A 14,682-nucleotide genomic window follows, 5' to 3' on the forward strand; every position below is an offset into this window, starting at 1 on the left:
TTTATATGGCAGGATCACTGGATTTATATGGCAGGATCACTGCAATTATACGGCAGGATCACTGGAATTATACGGCAGAATCACTAGACTTATACGCAAGTACCACTGGAATTATACGGGATAATCACTAGAATTATACAGCAGGATCACTGGACTTATATGGCAGGATCACTGCAATTATACGGCAGCATCACTGGAATTATTCCACAGTATCACTGAACTTATACGGCAGTACCACTGGAATTTTACGCCAGTACCACTGGAGTTATATGGCAGGATCACTGGATTTATACGGCAGGACCACTGAAATTATACAGCAGGATCATTAGATTTATACGCCAGTACCACTGTAATTATATGAGAGGATCACTAGAATTATACGGCAGGATCACTGGACTTATACGGAGTGATCACTGCAATTATATGGCAGCATCACTCGAATTATACGACAGGATCACTGGATTTATACAGCAGGATTACTGCATTTATACGGCAGGATCACTGCAATTATATGGCAGCATCACTGGAATTATACGGCAGAATCACTGGATTTATACGGCAGTACCGCTGTAATTATATGGGAGGATCACTAGAATTATACGGCAGGATCACTAGATTTATACGCCAGTACCACTGTAATTATATGGGAGGATCACTAGAATTATACGGCAGGATCACTGGACTTATACGACAGGATCACTGCAATTATATGGCAGCATCACTGAAATTAGACGGCAGGATCACTGGATTTATAAAGCAGGACTACTGCATTTATGCGACAGGATCACTGCAATTATATGGCAGCATCACTGGATTTATATGGCAGGATCACTGGATTTATACGGCAGGATCACTGGATTTATACGGCAGTACCGCTGTAATTATATGGGAGGATCACTAGAATTATACGGCAGGATCACTGAATTTATACGCCAGTACCACTGTAATTATATGGGAGGATCACTAGAATTATACGGCAGTATCACTGGATTTATACGGCAGGATCACTGCAATTATATGGCAGCATCACTCGAATTATACAGCAGGATCACTGGATTTATAAAGCAGGATCACTGGATTTATAAAGCAGGATTACTGCATTTATACGGCAGTATCACTGCAATTATATGGCAGTATCACTGGAATTATACGGCAGGATCACTGCAATTATATGGCAGTATCACTGGAATTATACGGCAGGGTCACTGCATTTATACGGCAGCATCACTGGAATTATTCAGCAGTATCACTGAATTTATACGCCAGTACCACTGGATTTATACGGCAGGATCACTGGATTTATACGGCAGGATTACTGCACTTATACGGCAGGATCACTGCAATTATATGGCAGCATCACTCGAATTATATGGCAGGATCACTGGATTTATACGGCAGTACCGCTGGACATATACGTCAGTATCAATGGACATGTATAGCAGGATCACTGCATTTATACAGCATGTGCAATGGAATTATACAGCAGGATCACTAGATTTCTACAGCAGTACCGCTGGACATATACGGCAGTACCGGTGTACACATATACAGCAGTATCAATGGACAAATACGGCAGTATCATTGGATTATATACGGCAGTATCACTGGACTGGACTTATACGCCAGTACCACTGTAATTATATGGCAGGATCACTGGATTTATATGCCAGTACCACTGGAATTATATGGCAGGATCACTGCATTTATACGGCAGTACCACTGGACATATACAGCAGTATCAATGGACATATATGGCAGGATCACTGGAATTATATGGCAGGATACCTGGATTTATACGGCAGGATCACTTTACTTATACGCCAGTACCACTGGAATTATACGGCAGGATCACTGGATTTATACGGCAGGATCACTGCACTTATACGGCAGGATCACTGCACTTATACGGCAGGATCACTGCAATTATATGGCAGCATCACTGTAGTTATACGGCAGGATCGCTGGATTTATACGGCAGTACCGCTGGACATATACTGCAATATCAATGGACATTTATGGCAGGATCACTGCAATTATACGGCAGGAACACTGGAATTATACGGCAGTATCACTGGACATATACAGCAGTACCGGTGGACATATACGGCAGTATCAATGGACAAATACAGCAGTATCACTGGATATATACGGCAGTATCACTGGACTGGACTTATACGCCAGTACCACTGTAATTATACGGCAGGATCACTGGATTTATATGTCAGTACCACTGGAATTATACGGCAGGATCACTGCATTTATACGGCAGTACTGCTTGACATATACGGCAGTATCAATAGACATATATGGCAGGATCACTGGAATTATAATGTAGGATCACTGGAATTATACGGCAGGATCACTGGATTTATATGGCAGTACCGCTGGACATATACGGCAGTAACTATCAATGGACATATATAGCAGGTTCACTGGACATATATGGCAGTACCACTGGACATATACGGCAGCACAGGGAAACCACCACTGGACTGATGCAGGACAACCCAGCACCACTGCAATGGACTGGACTTATAAAGCAGCACTGGACATATGGCAGCAGAGGAAACCACTACTGTGACTGGACTGATGCAGCATAACACACCACCACTGGACTGATGCAGCACAACACAGCACCACTGGACTGGACTTAAACAGCAGCACTGGACATATGGCAGCAGAGGACACAACCACTGTGACTGGACAGATGTAGCACAAGACACGGACACTGAGGATGGAGACACGTTCTCTCTCTACACTCTCCAATGCCGGAGTGAAAATGGCGGCAATGCGTGGCTACTTATATGGAATCCAAACCCCGCGAGAATCGGCCAGCGGGATGATGACGTTTAGCCTCGTTCTGGTTTCCGAGTCAAGCGGGAAAACCCGAGCCTGACTCGGATTTAGGCTCGGGTGGTGAAGTTCGGTAGGGTTCGATTCTCTGAGAACCGAATCCGCTCATCTCTAAAATTAATGTTAATAATAACCTAGGAACAAAAAAAGGACCACATTATGTGATCTCATCTTTTTCGTAAATTTTGGAGAAAAAAATCCAAATCCAAAACCAGTCACGGTGGTTTTGCAAATCCAAATCTGGAAGACCAAACCAAATCCAGCAAAAATGGTCCGGCCCACATCTCTAGTGTGCATGTACATTTGGTAGGCAGGGCTGGCCCAACCATTACACTGGGTATGCAGCTGTATAGAGTGCAACACTGTGGAGGGAGCCACTGCTGCCTTCTCCATTTCCAAGCACCCACTGAGATTTTGTTACCGAACGGTGCCCGGTGGCTCTTTCACAGGAGAAGCACTGGCCCCTAACGCTTAGTGAGGAGATGAGACAAAAAGCTGTTAAGCCACGTTTCATTGGATGACGTTTATGGAAGTTACCAGCAGTGAGGGGAGCCAGCCAGCATGCTGAATCAGCAGTGCCTGCAACTACATCTAACAGTGCAGCAAGTTATAGATTAGTGTGTTTGAGGGCACCAGCGCTGGGATGATTACACCTTACAGACCAAAATCAGGGGTGGCAGGTTTAGCAGAGCATGAATCATCAGCAAGGACGCTGTGGACAGCGAGTCTCACCTCATCTCCAGTAGGCTGACTGGCTCGGCACTGGGTAATATACGTTCACATTACTAAGCAATACTTACCAAACAGCTGAGTCTTAAGACTGAGAGACGAAGGTATAAGCTGTGAGCGCCAGAGCCGGATTTAGAACTCATAGGGCCAAGGCAAGATACCAGTTTGGGAACCCCCCCTTCTGCAAACAATCCATAACACTATATTTTTGTTCCTGATTGCAGGTGGTATCTGATAATCACTCAGTTGCGTGAACACTGGCATTGTGCACAAATCTTAATCAGGCCCTTGGAAGTATTCTTAAAACCTGTGTCACATTTAAAGTAAACCGACAAGTGATAATAAGAATATCGCTAGTTAATTAATCTGCCCCTTAGTATTGGTAAATCAAGAATGCATAGCATCCTTACTATAATGCTGACCCTAACTCAACCCTAACCCCAAACCCAACCCGGAACTCAAGCTGATAAACCCTACATCAACCCTAATAATTTATCCCTAATTCCTTAACCTTACCCTAATACTCTTACCCAATCTGCTGCACCAACCCTAGTACCCTATTCCTAATAGCCACATCCAAACTCCTAAACTAACTCCAATACCCTAACCCTAAGTTTTTCCCTCTTAGTACTACAAAGGCGGGGCCCTTTTCCCATTACTCCATACATACAGCACACGAACAAGACTGATCTGAGTGCTAGGGATTAGAAGGTCGCTGCGAGGTGGTATCTGCAGTGGGGCACTGTGAGCTGGCATCTGCAGGGGAGGCTGTGGTTTAGACACAAATAGTTGGTGGTGTGGTGGATCAGGGTAGGTAAGGGTACATGCACAGTGATGTGCGTGCCTGTGCCCAGCTTAGTGGAACATGACATGCAACAAAGGTTTTCAGACTGCAAGCACTGGGTGCCTGCCTGGGGTGCCAGGGTCATTTCAAAAACTAGACAGTGACTACACTACACTATAGAATGTATTTATTTAGAATGCATGGTATGGTATTTATTTAGAATGTATGGTAGATGGGGAGTGGACAGATTGCCTTTTAATACCAGTATATTCTAAGTACCTAACATCAAAAAAATTGGTACATGAGCCATCTTCCTGAATTGATGTACTAATACTTATAATATCATGATTATGATGTATATTACAATATACTTGTAATATAAGACAGTCCTGTACACTCCCCGCCTACTATAAAAAATAAATCATATATAATTCAGTCATCATTATATGGTAACCTAAGTAATAATATATATTGTTTGTTGTTTACACATTCTGTAAATGTCATCTAGATCACGATTCCTCACTCAGCCAGTGACTGCCAGTCTGACTCTGCCTCTGTCTCTCGCTGCTAGATACTGGCAGCTGCTACTGTGCTGGGACTGGTGGCAGGCCCTCCTGTCCGAGGCACAATGCAGACAGCGGAACTCTGGGAGTGCTGACGGGTAGAGGCGGAACTACCGCCAGTGCAACCAGTGCGTTGCACTGGGGCCCGCCTCTGTCCAGGGGCCCAAAGCATGTAATGAGTCAAACTGACACATTACATGCCGCTGTGTGCTGCGGGCAACCGCTGCCCGCAGCACACAGCCGCCCGGACAGAGAGGAGAGGAGCAGCGGTACGGGGGAGAAGGAGGGAGGTGGAGGAGGGAGCCACAGAAGCGCTTTGTTACTGGTGGAGGCACTGCTGCTGCTGTCCCTCTGATTCACTATAGGCTGTCTTCCGAGAACAGCCTATAGTGAAGTAGAGGGACAGCAGCAGCAGCGCCTCCACCAATAACACAGCGCTGCTGCGGCTCCCTCCTCCATCTCCCTCCTCCTCCTTCTCTCCTGCCCGGGAATCGTGACGAGAAGCTGCACCGAGGAGCCTGAGCCAGCGGAGAGGGTAAGTATAATCTTTCTTTCTTTCTTTCTTTCTTTCTTTCTTTCTTAAAATCGGGAATCTGCTTGCCGCAACGTGTAAAAATGGGGAATCTGTTTGCCGCAATGTGTAAAAATGGGGAATCTGCTTGCCGCAATGTGTAAAAAGGGGGAATCTGCCTGATGTAATGTGTAAAAAGGGGGAAACTGCCTGCCGTAATGTGTAAAAAGGGGGAATCTGTCTGCCGTAATGTGTAAAAAGGGGGAATCTTTGCCGCAATGTGTAAAAAGGGGGAATCTGCCTCACGTGATGTGTAAAAAGGGGGAATCTGCCTGCCGTAATGTGTAAAAAGGGGGACGCTGTCTGTCGTAATGTGTAACAAGGGCACGCTGTCTGCCGTAATGTGTAACAAGGGGACGCTGTCTGCCGTAATGTGTAAAAAGGGGACGCTGTCTGCCGATATGTTTAACAAGGGCACGCTGTCTGCCGTTATGTGTAAAAAGTGTACGCTGTCTGCCGCTATGTGTAACAAGGGCACGCTGTCTGCCGTTATGTGTAAAAAGGGGACGCTGTCTGCCGTTATGTGTAAAAAGTGCACACTGTCTGCCGTTATGTGTAAAAAGGGGGACGCTGTCTGCCGTAATGTGTAAAAAGGGGACGCTGTCTGCAGTAATGTGTAAAAACAGGAATCTGTCCGCCGTAAGGTGTAAAAGGGTCTCTACCTGGTGTAGTGGTGCTACTGTGCGGCGTAATTTGAACAATGGAGACTACTGTGCACCGTTTTATGAATTGGTATTATTTTGTGGCCACACCCCTTCCCCACGAAGCCATGCCACTATGTATTTTTGCGCGCGCCTACGGCACACACTGCCCCTGTTTTCCGATGCCGTTTCTTGCACACAGTGCTAAAATGTCTAGTTACGGCACTGTTGCTAGGTATCCATTTCTCTGGCCCTGAGCAGGTCCCCCTCACCAGAACCTCTCCAGGGGTGAGGGGGTGTACTTGGATGGGATGAGGGGGCCCAAAGCATTTTGTCGCACCTGGGCCCACCGCTCGCTAGTTCCGCCACTGCTGACGGGTACTCGTGGAGTCATGATGTCACGCGTAATCGTGCAATGCTCCTCTGGGAATGTTTTGGACAACCAAGATATATTTATGGGGCCCCTTGAGACCCGCTGGGCCCTAGGTTTCCTTATGGGAAATCCGCCTGTAGTGAGCGCAATCAGTGATATTATCAGCACACATAAGTTAAACCTCAGTGCCTGATAAGCACACAAAGGGTTATTATGACAGTCCTGCGATTGGACCACATTGCACTGTGTGAGCTCAAACATCTTTCAGCTTCTGATTTATATGCATGGGTCTGGGACTCCAGGTCGACAACAAAAAGGTCGACACACCTTAGGTCGATGCCAAATGGTCGCCACACCTTAGGTCAACATGGACAAAGGGTTGACATGGACAAACGGTCGACAGGAACAAGGTCGACGTGGAAAAAGGTCGACATGAGTTTTTTATGTTTTTTTGGTGTCGTTTTCTTCGTAGAGTGACAGGGAAGCCCAATTAGTGCACTGCATCCCCTCGCATGGCTCGCTTTGCTCGCCATGCTTCGGGCATGGTGCCTTCTCTCCGCTCCACTTCACTCGGCACAGATTACTGTTCCAATCGTAGTCCACGTGGATCGTTAAGTATGAAAAGGTTCCAAAAAATAAAACAATTTTGAAAAACTCCTGTCGACCTTTTGTCCATGTCGACCTAAGGTGTGTCGACCAATTGGCGTCGACCTTAGGTATGTGTCAACCTTTTTGTTGTCGACTTGGAGTTCGGATACCATATGCATCAGATTTGTGTTGCTGCCCATTATTCTGAGGAGGAAAACAATTGCACTAACATATTGTCTATTTCAGCCTAACTTCCACTTTACAACTTTGCTTTTCTTTTACACTAACAAACTTTAACTATTAATCCCTGGCTAAGTGACTTTTACTTAAGCAGCACACTCTGCATTTTATAAAAAAACTAACAGCAAAGACACATTACTGTACTGAGACTAGAGTGTGTGCATGTGTGAAAGGGGTGCGGGTGCAGTACCTGTTGCCGTGCAGGTGTAGTCCCACTGCTTACCTCGTGCCACACTCTCACCTTCAGGTCACGGAAACCTCAAAAGACCTGGAATCTTCACTTGGACCTGAACACGGCGATCCCCTCCCAGAAGCAGACGACAGCCGAACTAGGAAGGAAAGCAAACCAATGAAGGAGTATCAACTTTTTCCACCGGAAAAGATGATATTCCAGGGGTGGCGGCGATCTTCACCGGTTAGGTGAAAATCATCATTGGCACATAGCCTCAGCCACCCAACTCTCATCTATGCAGCATTCACGCGCTGAGATGTAGCTGGACCTTGCATGTCTGAGCTTGGTCCGCTGAACCGGTGCTCATGGGACAGACAGACACAGATGATGCTTACTGTTGCCAAACTTGTACTCTAATACCACTTTAACATCATCTGAGGCGGGTCGCACCCAGGAGCCTGACACGGGAACTCCCACTGTGCGACCCACCTCAGTACCACTTTCACACCACAGACTGCAACCTGGCATAGTGCCGGGATGCTGACGACGGCGGTGACACGGCGTGGGTGGTGCTGGGAGATCACATGATCTCCAAGTGCCGCCCATCCACTCTGTGAAGAGGAAACGGTTCACACTGACCCGGCTCCCGTTCACACCGCATAGCGAACCGGGTTGCACACGAGTTCATCCCTGCTCGCTAGCAGGGTTGAAATACCTGGTCACTCAACTGGGTATATTGTCCCTGGAACCTTTCACACCGCACAGGAACACGGGTTATGCGCACTTATGTGCCAAAAACCTGTGTTCAAAGCTGCTGGTATGAAAGGGGTATAATTTTCTTCGCTTACAGGTCCCTGTAAGGAGGCAAAACAGCTGTGCAGGGCCAAAAGCTAACCTAGCGTGCATCCGCTACACTAGCTTCTATTACAGAGCCCTCAATCTAGCTCAGATGTGTGTGGTGCAACACAAACAATGCACAAATTAAAAAAAACAACTTTGCCCTGCACACGAAACAGCACACATCACAATATCACAGAACAAACAAACAACGTCCTGTCCCTTTAAATTCCTAACTCCTAGAACTGTTGTGCCTACATGTGTGGAGCTGGACCGCTCCTTGACATAGGGGAAAACTTACTTGAAATTACTGGGGATCACTCCCATTTACAGTGACTGGACCTGGTGCTCAAATCACTCTTATTCACATGTGGGGGCACTCTATTTATACTGGACCTAGTGCCCCCTAGCTGTCCTCCCAGATCTAAGGCCTGCCAATTACCTAGTGCCCACCTAACGTGGATCCAGATGGGTGACCTGGGCCTAATGCCCAGGGTCAACTTATGTACCTACTGGGCCGCACTGGAACTAGGGCTTAATGCCCTCTAATGTGTGCCTGAATTAGGCTGTGGGCCTAGTGCCCACCTACTGTGCCTATGGCCTGAATGTGCCTAATGCATGATCCCTGGTGGCCTAGGGAGGATACTGTAGGTGTAGGGCCTTAGAAGGCCTACCTAACGGTGGAGAAGGCTGCAGTCTGGATGTGCTCTTCTGTCGCTGGCCCATCCTGGCCAGCGGCACCACCGTCTCTTCTTCGCCTTCAGCTGCCGCTGGACATCCTCCTGGACTGTGGCATCTTCTGGCCTCTTCCGCGGCCTCAGGAACTCTTTGCCGCTCTTCCACGTGGCCTCCTCTCTTCTTCACATCCTGGCGGCATCTGATGTCACCCAGGGGTGGGGCCTATGACGCGCCCACCTGTGATTGGCCGCCGATCTGTAAACCGCACTCTGCAGGGGACACAGATCCCCTGCACTCTGCTGCTGTAGCCCCATCAGTGCTGGGGACAGATACACTGCCCCAGCGCTGTCTGCCACTTTGTCCTGCAGGGAACGAAGGTCCCCTGCATGCTGCTGGTTGTGGTGGGAGTGGGCACACTGTCCCAGCGCCGGAAAACACATTTCTACACATTCACAGGACAGTTCATCAGCCTATAGGATTTGTGGTTGTTAGATTTGTATTTTATGTATTTTATGCAATATATGAATGTCATTTATTAAAATTTGTTTATATTTGATCCACTGTCATCTTATGTTCTACACAGCACTTCACATTCTGTATTTCAAGTAATTTGTGCATTCTTTTGAGGGTCAGGGCCCAGCACTACCAAACTCTCCTCTGCCCCCTACCCGAACCTTCCCATGTGGATGCCTAACCCTCCCTTCCCTGCTGCCTAAACCTAACCCTCCCCGCTTGGTGCCTAACCCTAGCCACCCCTTCTAAGTGCCTAAACCTAACCCTCCCTTCCCGGTACCTAACCCTAACCTCCTTCTCCTACCTAAACCTAACCGTGGCAAAACGCCAGCACATGCCACTGAATGGATGTTCGGGATTCCGGCTGTTGGTATTGTGACACCGAGTACCATGTGTGTGGCGTCGGTATCTAGAGACCGGAATTGCGGCATTCTTAGTATATCGATATTCGGGAAGTTAACTGCTTCCCATGTACAGTAAGATGGGATAGACCTTGCAGTACCACCAGAATATTCTTTTCCTATAGAACTTACTCCAGATACAACTTTTTCTGAAACTTTAGATTCAGAGACACATGTTCACATAATGTACTGTAAGTTACTATATAAGTTATTGCATAATAGGCTCTTATAAGTCAATGACAAAGACAGCACCTCAAGAAAAATCTGTTGTTCACAATCAGTGGCGTAAGTTCGTCACAGTCGCCAGGAGGAAAGATAAATATTGGTGCCCCCCTATTTCCTATATTAAGATAAATATATGTATGTATGTGTGCGCGTGTGTGCGTGTGTGTGTGTGTGTGTGTGTGTGTACGTATGGAGGGTTCTGGAAAAAAAAATATATACTGTATTTATACATTTAATTGTCTTTTATTTTAAATCACACATTTCTTAGCAGTCATACACAGGATGAGAACCCATGACCTGTTACACTGATAACAGATACTTTACTGATGGAGCTATTTGCTCCTGTACAGAAAGGATAAGAATTGTAACTATATGAACTTACGTGTAATTTTCAGAGAAGTAATTTCATATAGGTAGAATTCTCATATTTCCTATACATGGGGCACACATGTTCATCAGTAATGTGTCTGCTTCCAGTGTAATTGGTTGTGGTTTCTAATCTTGGGTGTGATTCTTGTAAAATATGTATCTACAATATAATAAAGATGGTGTGACTTGTAAGGTGCAGGGACCAGTGAGGAAGTCGGCCACTGAAAAGACAGTGACAGCTATCAATGAACTTAATTCAATGGTGTCACAGAATGGGAGGAGAGGTGCCCCCCTTCAGAGCAGGAGCCCGGCAGCAGATGACTCCGTTGCCTCCCAGAGTTCTGCTTCTGTTCACAATGCTGAGCCTTTCATGTTAAAATATAAAAATATATCTGCGTTTGACTGTAATTTAGCCTCAATTTCCACATTATATGAGTTTTCAACAGTTGCCTAGCAGCTAATTTTTGTATTTTATTCATCAGGTTCAAAATGACGTGATCAGCTATACAAACACTCTTTTCACTCGCTCTACTGGCCCAATGCTAATTCACAGAAAACAGTTAAGACTAACCTTGAGATGCCAGATGTACCAATACACTATGGTGAAGGCCCTCTACAACACTGATGACATAGTGGAGAGCACTTTAACTCAATATGGCCTATATTCCGCTAATTTAACGGTCTTCCAGTCTCCAAGTTTCACATACCCAGTGAATGAGTATCCGTACTATGTAAACATCAACCAGAACTTGTTTCTGCAAATAACCTTGGACACTGCAGACCAGGAGCTACTTCTATTTGTAGATACATGTGTGGCTTCCCCTGATCCTTTAGATTTCACAAAAAATGTGAATTACATCATACGTAATGGGTAAGTAGGAATACCTGTTTATTATTTGTATTTGTATTTCTTTTTTTAAAGTGCCTGTTGCTTAAAAACAAAAGAGAACAGTTACTTTGTGAGTTGAATTCTTCATTATGTATACTATACTTTACAACAGTATAGTCAATGTAGTAGACTATGAACCAAATGTAGCTGTCAATTGCTTGATTGTTGCCAGGATGCAGATATTGAACAAGTTCACTCTATAGGGCATATTTATTACTCTGTATTTTTAAAGCAGTTGGGATAAAAAAAAATTGTTCCCAAATTCACAATGTAAAAATGTATTTTTTCACACAAATTTACTAAAATGCTCTTGCCAGGAGATAGTCTCCAATAAGAGCCCATCCTGGCAAAGAGCTGGAAGCAGTGTCATAGAGAAACGCTATCACACTGCTTCCTGGTTCATGTTCCCTGGGGGTCTGATGGAGCGGGAGCTGGAGGAAAAATGTACGGATTAGTAGCCGATAAGCTACTAGGATAATGTGATCTGGAGATGGTGTTATCCTATCATAGAGAAGCTCCAGAATGCTTTTCATTCCAGAGCCTGGTAATGCCGCCAGCTTCTCAGTCCCCATAGATACCTGTAAGAGCTGCATTTGTGGACAAAAATAGGACTGATGCAGATATATGAGATATGTGCAGCGATACCTCCATAGTACATCTGGAGGATACTTAATATTTGTGGATATAGGGGAATATCCCACAAATATTTAATGATAAAGGCCCCTAAGAGACACTGTAACCACACTGTCCTATTAAAAGAAATCCAGTTCACTGTATGAAAAATAGGAATCGTACTGCCTTATGAAATGAATAAGCCCTGTGATACCAGAAAGTGAAAACATATATTTTTTTTCTTTGTTTATCAGGTGCAGAACAATCCCTGACTATAAAACCTACAATACTCCCTCATGGAGGACAGCTCGGTTTGGATTCAGTGCTGCTAGCTTCTTAAGGCAACATCTGAAATTGTATATACAGTGCAAGCTTGTTGTGTGTAAGCAGTACGACTACCAGTCTCGCTGCAGTCGGGGCTGTGTGAAGAGACACAAGAGATCGCTTGAACCCCATAATGAGCAAGTTCATGTTGTCGCAGGACCTGTACAACTTCTGGAACACAAATAAAGTGTCAACAAGTTTTAACCTAATGTGGTTATAAAGAAATAAAGAACAGAACAGAAATTCTCAGTTTTAAATAAATTAATGCTAGATAAATCATAATTCTAAAATGTATTAACAATAAATTAAAATATTTTAATCCTTTGCTTTTAATTGAAAAAGTAAATAAAAAAAAACGAAATAAACAGTTATCAAAAAGACATTTTGGATAAATTGACATTTGATAAAAAAAAAAATGTAGTGCAGAAAACTCATTTGTGACACCATCACACCTACTGTACATCTGTTGTGTGCAGAGCTGGATTATGGCTTTGGGGGGCCCGGGGCATTTAAAACTGGGAGGTCCTCATCCAGATGTGGACGGAGTAGCTATCACTGCCGCTTACATAAAAGCAGCAGCGATAGCCAGGGCCGAGTCTACACCTTATGGCTCCCATTGCGAAAGTTTCCACTGACACCCCCCCCTTCATGGCAAAACAGAGGCATGGCTTCATAGGGGAGGGTTGTGGTCACAGTTATGCGCCCAGTAGCTGTGCCCCCTGATTTGCCCCAAGTAGTTGTGCCCCCCAGTAGATTTACCCCCTGTAGCTGGCTATGCCCCCAGTAGTTGTGCCCTCCTGTAGATTTGCCCCCAGTAGCTGTGCCCCCAGTTAATTTGCCCTAGTAGCTGTTTCCCCTGTAGCAGTGCCCCCTGTAGTTGTTCACCCAGTAGTTGAGCCCCTTGTAGCAGTGCCCCGTAGTAGTTCCCCATGTAATAATGCCCCCAGTAGCTGTGCCCCCAGTTTGTTTGCCCCCTGTAGCTGTGCCCCCGTAGTTGTTCCCCTAGTAGTTGTGCCCCTTGTAGAAGTGCCCCCAGTAGCTGTGCCCCCCAGTTGATTTGCCCCCTATAGCTGTGCCCCCCAGTAGTTGTGCCCCCTGTAGATTTGCCCAGTAGCTGTGCCCCTAGTAGTTGTGCCCCTGTTAATTTGCCACCAGTAGCTGTTTCCCCTGTAGCAGTGCCCCTGTAGTTGTTCCCCTAGTAGTTGTGCCCCCTGTAGCTGTGCACCTTGTAGTAGTGCCCCCTGCAGTAGTGCCCCCTGCAGTAGTGCCCCCAGTAGCGGTGCCCTTAGTTGATTTGCCCCAGTAGCTGTTCCCCCTCTAGCAGTGCCCCCAGTATGTGCCCCCAGTAGTTGTGCCCCTTGTAGCAGTGCCACCAGTATGTGCCCCCAGTAGTTGTGCCCCCTGTAGATGTGCCCCCAGTATGTGCCCCCTGTAGCTGCTTTGAAACCCTAAAAGAAAAATCACAATACTTACCAGCCTCGCTTCTGCTTCCGGACCGATGCTTTTGCTGCTTCAGCTGTCTCCAGACGCCGGCTCCTCTCTATGGGAGAGACGTCATGACGTCTCTCCCATAGCAGCGCCGCACTGACACTAGAGGTCAATATTGACCTCTAGCGTCAGTCAGCGACGCCGGCTGCAGCGGGCGCACATGGTGCTCGCTGCAGCCGGAGGCCAGGAGCCGGGGAGCGGGGAGGGTGGATAATAGTAGCGCTCTTGCCACAGCGGCGCCCTCAGGGTAGCGGCGCCCTGGGCAAAAAGCCTGCTTGTCTGTGGCAAGAGCCGCTACTGACGATAGCACTAATGTGGTAATGCAGCAGTAGGCGTCATGCCTCCAGCTGCATTACTGATATGAACTATGTCCAAGGATGGGGATTTCGTTGGTTACATCCTGAACCCCCTAAATCCCGACAAGCATTGGCTGGCTGCGTGACCCAAGGGGTTGAGCAAGCCGGCCGCCACAATACCTACCAAAGGCCAGGAAATTTCCATCCTCTGACAGAGATCCTGACCTACTGTGTCCCCGGAGACATGCCTCTGTTTGGAGAAATGGAGGCCGCTGCTGCCCCCAAACGGCATCAGACTGTCAATCACTGACAGTCTGATGCCGTCTTATGTCTGGCGCCACAGACCCGTACTGCGCACATGCAGTACAGGTCTGGTCCATGCACAAAATACTGTACATCAGTACTTTGCTGCATGAGCCGCTACTCATCCACTTCTCAATAAGAGCCATAGTGCGCAAGCCTTCTGCGTGTACATAAACAGCGAGCATGGACACACGTCACGTAAAAATATCACTTCACGCAGAGGGCATGCCCAT

General features: G+C 46.5%; 1 protein-coding gene across 2 annotated transcripts in view; it reads left to right on the plus strand.

The window, feature by feature from the left end:
- Nucleotides 1-12,681, plus strand: part of SPADH (spermadhesin family member) — a 168,558-nt gene extending 155,877 nt beyond the window's left edge. For both annotated transcript variants that reach the window (XM_063961877.1, XM_063961878.1), the window contains 2 exons: nt 11,020-11,408; nt 12,293-12,681. In XM_063961877.1, the coding sequence (XP_063817947.1) occupies nt 11,020-11,408; nt 12,293-12,548 (645 nt within the window). In that variant the 3' untranslated portion in view covers nt 12,549-12,681. The remainder of the gene's footprint in view (nt 1-11,019; nt 11,409-12,292) is intronic.
- The last annotated feature ends 2,001 nt before the right edge of the window (nt 12,682-14,682 follow it).

Source organism: Pseudophryne corroboree, chromosome 3 (genome assembly GCF_028390025.1).
Source record: "Pseudophryne corroboree isolate aPseCor3 chromosome 3, aPseCor3.hap2, whole genome shotgun sequence".
Taxonomy (NCBI): domain Eukaryota; kingdom Metazoa; phylum Chordata; class Amphibia; order Anura; family Myobatrachidae; genus Pseudophryne; species Pseudophryne corroboree.